The 5042-nt window shown below is 43.0% G+C and overlaps 1 protein-coding gene across 1 annotated transcript; it reads left to right on the top strand.

The window, feature by feature from the left end:
* The first annotated feature begins 3198 nt into the window (after window positions 1-3198).
* LOC149210834 (uncharacterized) lies at window positions 3199-4146 on the top strand. The gene has a single exon (XM_089399117.1). It carries the CDS (start codon window positions 3199-3201, stop codon window positions 4144-4146), a length of 948 nt encoding a protein of 315 aa, XP_089255243.1.
* Window positions 4147-5042: the final 896 nt, after the last annotated feature.

The raw sequence follows: 5042 nt of genomic DNA, 5'->3' as shown, positions 1-5042 counted from the left end.
TCTTTTAATATACATAAATTCTAAAAATAATTAATTTAATTTCGTTACATTTTAAGATAAGATAAAACTAAACCTTTTAAATAGTTTAGAGACATGAAGTTCCTTGATAATTTTATAGCTCGTTATTGTTGGGCCAAGGTTTACCTGGTTTACCATCCAGAAAAAAGTGGGAAAGTACTCCCATATTCCTTGAGTTCAAAGAAAGAAAGGAAGGTGAATCTAAACTTTATTTTTTTCTACTTGTAGTAATCCCTCTTTTAAATGTGAGAGGGTTTTCCACATATTCATGCTATCTCTTCCTCAATAATAATATATTATTTTATTATTTTTAATGATTTTAGTTTATTATTATTAATGAATTTTATTTTCAATTTATATTCAAAAATTATTGCATAAAAAGTAACGCGATGTTTTTTAAGATAATTTTGTAATCAAGAGCCACTAAAAATTGAGAAGAATAAGAAATTTTAAGATGTATTTTTTTTTATGATGTAATACGAAGGAATTAATTTATGACATGAACTAGGAAAAAAATAAAACACTAAATTAGATCTTAAGGAATTTGACCATTATATCATGGTTTAAAATGGATTTTAGCTCCTAGAGAAAACTCAATTAGAGGAATTTAATATTATTTCTGCAACTAATGTGCACTCTATAACTTAGTATGAGGAGACTTATCACATTGTAATAGATAGCTTTAAATTAAAAATAAAATTTGAAAATAAATACTTACTTTAAAAATTGTAGGTTTTAACCCATGTATAACACATAACACATAAAACACATATACACAGCGATTTTCCCCTGGATCCCAAAACTGGGACTACCATCTTGATTTTTCATTATGTTCCTTTCAATGTTACAATAAATATTTATACATGCCGAAGCATCTAATACCACGGACCGAAAACCATTGTGTCCAAAACCATGGACAGAAAACCATCACGTCCAAAACCATGGACCGAAAACCATAGGTAGGTTCACCCAACCTAATATAGGGTCCAATTTTATTTTTTTCCCAGGGCGCTGCCCCAAACCCTGTAAAGGGGGGCTACCTGCCCCCTTCAAACGCCCCAAACAAGGGGGGTTGCCGCTCCCCTACTGCGCAATCGGTGCAACGAAGGGGGGTGGGGTTCATTACGTAGGTTAGTCGTGAAAATAATATAACACAACCCAACATTCTCCCACTTGTTGTTTTCTTTCCACAGGGAGCCACAAGAGAGTTTAGTCATTTTTCCAGTCCTAAAATGCCCATTGCTTCTCTACACTAGGAGAACTTATCAAAGCTCACAAATTTAGTTAATGCATCTGCAGTATTCTTCAAAGTATCCACCTTTACTAGCAACACCTTTTTGTCTTCTATCATATCCCTCACAAAGTGATACTGAACATCAATGTACTTTGTCTTTGAATGATAAGGAGGGTTCTTTGCTAAGAAAATTGCACTCTGGTTATCATAGTCTATCCTTATAGCTCCCTGTACTAACCCCATACTTGAACACAATCTCTGCAACCAAACTACTTCCTTGTTTGCATGAGTGGCTACCATGTATTCTGTCTCTATAGTTGATAGTTCCACTACAGATTGTTTCTTACTCATCCAACTGACTACACCTCCAAATAGGTTAAACACATACCCACTTGTAGATATTCTTTGATCTAGATCTCTAGCCCAGTCTGTATCAACAAAGCCACAAATATCAAACACTCTGTCTAATCCTTGTCTTCTTTGGTAGCACAAACTATAATCACTAGTGCCATGCAAATACCTGAAAACCCGCTTCATTGTTGTCTAATGCTGCTTTCCTAGTTTTGACATAAACCTGCTCAATACTCCCATGGCATGTGCAATGTCTGGTCTAGTACAGACCATTGCATACATTAGGCTACCGTCTGCAGTTGCATATGGAACACATGATATCCTCTTCCTCTTCTTATGTCTTGGGACACTGTTCAGCAAAATACTGAACAGTGTCCCAATACGGTAGCCCGAATACTGGTGCACCTGGATACCAGAGAGGGACTGGAGGAAAAAATCACATTGCAATGGGAAAAGCACAGAAGAACACAGATTCTGGATTACGAAGGAGTCCCCTTTCGATGTAATCGGTGCCACCAAGTGGGACACCTCTACAAGGAGTGTCCATTGATCAAATGTCTGGATAGCTCGCCAAAGATTTCCCCCATAGCTTCTAGAGGGACTTCTCCAGACATACCTCATCCGACGCATGGATTCGCGACATCTCAAGGCGTCCCGGAGAGTCCAGCGCTGAACAAGAGGGACACGCCCTCGCCTCCTATGACTCGGGCTCGGGCAGCTGCAGCAGCCGCACAGGCCTCGGGTACAAATCTTATCTCTTCCCCTATCTCTATTGAATCGTCTGAATTTGTAAATTCTTTGTCATGTTCCATGGCACATTGCAATATCCCCCCGCCCCCTTTGATTCCTTCCATTGTTCCACCCACTCTACCTCTCTCTCTGTCGCCCCCCTCTGAATCATCCTCCCGGAAAATCCCCCCTCACCCATATTCCCTTCGCCCTAGGACCTCACAAGCGGAATTTTCCGAAGCCCGGATTGGGCTGGGTATCGTCCCCTCGGGGGAGGGATCCACATCCACCAGGGGAAGGAAATATGATCTCAATAAAGCTATCAGACGCGCGGGAGCTGAAGTTGCTTCAGGGCGCCAATCCACCATCGTCAGGGTCCTTAGAGCATCAAATCCCCCAAAGCAGGGGCCCCCATGAAGTGCCTCTCCTTTAATTGCAGGGGTCTGGCTAGCCCCCCCAAAAAACTAGCCCTCAAACAACTTTTTGAGGTCGAAATACCTGACATCATTCTCCTGCAAGAAACCCTAGGTTCTGCTGAGTCCATCACCCTTTCCCTTAGCAACATCTCGTCAAGATGGAATTACCTAGCCATGGATGCTAATGGTAGATCGGGTGGATTGGCGATTGGTTTCAACCCAAAAACCATCACAGTGGATTCCTCCTGGGGCGGATTTGGTTTTATGGGGGTTGACATCTTCTCTATGGACTTGGGTCTCACCCTCCGCATCGTCAATACATATGGTCCATGCCATCAGAGGGAAAATTTTTGGAGACAACTTCTCAGCAGAAGCATGATGTCCCTAGATCGCATCATCCTAGGGGGAGACCTGAACTTCTCACTAGGATTCCGGGAATCTTGGGGCTCTATGGCGCAGATAGACTCCATCACAGATTACATGAGAGGCCTTTTGGAGCAATATGATTTCATTGATATACCCATGCTAAATCCACTACCAACATGGAGGAATAGAAGGGTTGGGACAGCGGCACTTGCTCGCAGACTGGACCGATTTCTGCTGGAAGGTCCCCTGATCCATCTGCTTCACCATTATAAACAATGGGTAGGATCCGGGGGCATATCGGATCACTCCCCAATCTTAATGGAAATCATGGGTCCTCTTCCAAAGCCAAAATCCCCTTTCAATTTTAATCACCATTGGCTCCTGGATCAAGACTTCTCCAAACTAGTCACAGACTTCTGGAAAGCACACCCCATCGATGGAGAATCCTCGAAGGCAAGGGGTTTTGTCAAAAACCTAACCGAGCTCAAACACATTGTGATTGAGTGGGCCAAAGCAAAAAAGATAAGAGAGGATGAGCAGCTCAATAGAGTGGAAGAAGAACTTAAAACCCTTTTGGATGAGAGAAATCTGGGTTTTGGATCAATGGAGGACAAGGCCCGCCTAGTAGAATTGGAGAACCAAAAGCACAATATTCTCAAGCTCAGGGAGGAATCACTTAGATTGCGGAGTAGGGCAATGTGGCTGAAAGCTGGGGACGAGAACACTCGATTCTTCCATAACTTTACTAAAGGAAGGAGAGTGGCTAATACCATCTGGAACCTCCCCCTCCCGGGAGGAGGACTGGCGGACACCTTCAACAAACTCTCACAGCTCGGCACAACACATTTCAGAGGGCTATTCAAAAGTCCTGCTGGATCAAACCTGGCAGAAATCATCAACGTGGCCACCCATTTCCCCAGATTCGTAAATGATGAAGACATTGGAGCTCTCACTGACCCTGTCACTATGGAAGAATTGGAAAGTACAATCAAGTGGTTTCAGAAGGAAAAGAGCCCTGGCCCTGACGGATGAACCATTGAGTTTTATATAGCCTTCTTTGACACCATAGGAGAGGATATCCTGAAGGTTGTTGAGGAGAGTCGTATATCAGGTCAGCTCTATCACGCTATAAACTCCACCTTCATTGCCCTCATTCCCAAATCAGACTCGCCATCATCCTTTGACGACTTCCGTCCTATCTCACTGTGTAATGTCCTCTACAAAATCATCTCTAAAATCATTGCCAACCGGATCAGGCTCATTCTGTCTAAGCATATTTCTCCACAACAATTTGCTTATCTGGAAGACAGACAGATCCACGAAGCCATTGGATCTGTCCAGGAAGCCATACACTCCATATGGACCAAGCGCCTCAAATGTATCCTTCTCAAGATAGACCTTTCCAAGGCTTTCGACCGAGTTAGCTGGCTCTTTATAAAGATGATCCTCATACACTTGGGCTTTCCTCTCCCTATCATCAATTGGATAATGGCGTGCATTACTTCCACCACCTATAGCATTCTGATCAACGGAGTAGCCTCCCATTTCTTCCACTCAGAAAGAGGGCTGCGTCAAGGCTGCCCTCTATCACCACTCTTATTCCTCCTGGTGATGGAAGCATTAAGCCGACTGATTATCACAGCTAAGAGGGAGGGAACTATCATGGGCCTTAAAATTACGGACGAGTGCTTCCTCACCCATCTCCTATTCGTAGATGATGTCCTTATCCTTCTAGATGGCAGCATACATGATACCTCTACTTTCAACAGGATTTTAAAGCTCTTCGCTCATGCCACAGGAATGGAGGTCAATCAGACGAAATCTACTATTACATTGGTTGACACCTCAGTAAATGAATCCTTCACAGCAAGTCAAGCCTTCCCATACTCCACACAGCCCCTGGACAGGGGGCTAAAATACCTTGGATA

The sequence above is a fragment of the Pinus tabuliformis genome, chromosome 1_2 (assembly GCF_031772625.1).
Source record: "Pinus tabuliformis cultivar Carrire ecotype Pingquan chromosome 1_2, CPIR1, whole genome shotgun sequence".
Taxonomy (NCBI): Eukaryota; Viridiplantae; Streptophyta; class Pinopsida; order Pinales; family Pinaceae; genus Pinus; species Pinus tabuliformis.
Note: the sequence above shows the minus strand (reverse complement) of the source record. Positions and strands in the feature narration are given on the sequence as shown.

What these genes read in the sequence shown, in the direction of transcription:
- LOC149210834 (XM_089399117.1), top strand. Translation starts at nt 3,199, where the DNA reads ATGGCGCAGATAGACTCCATCACAGATTACATGAGAGGCCTTTTGGAG.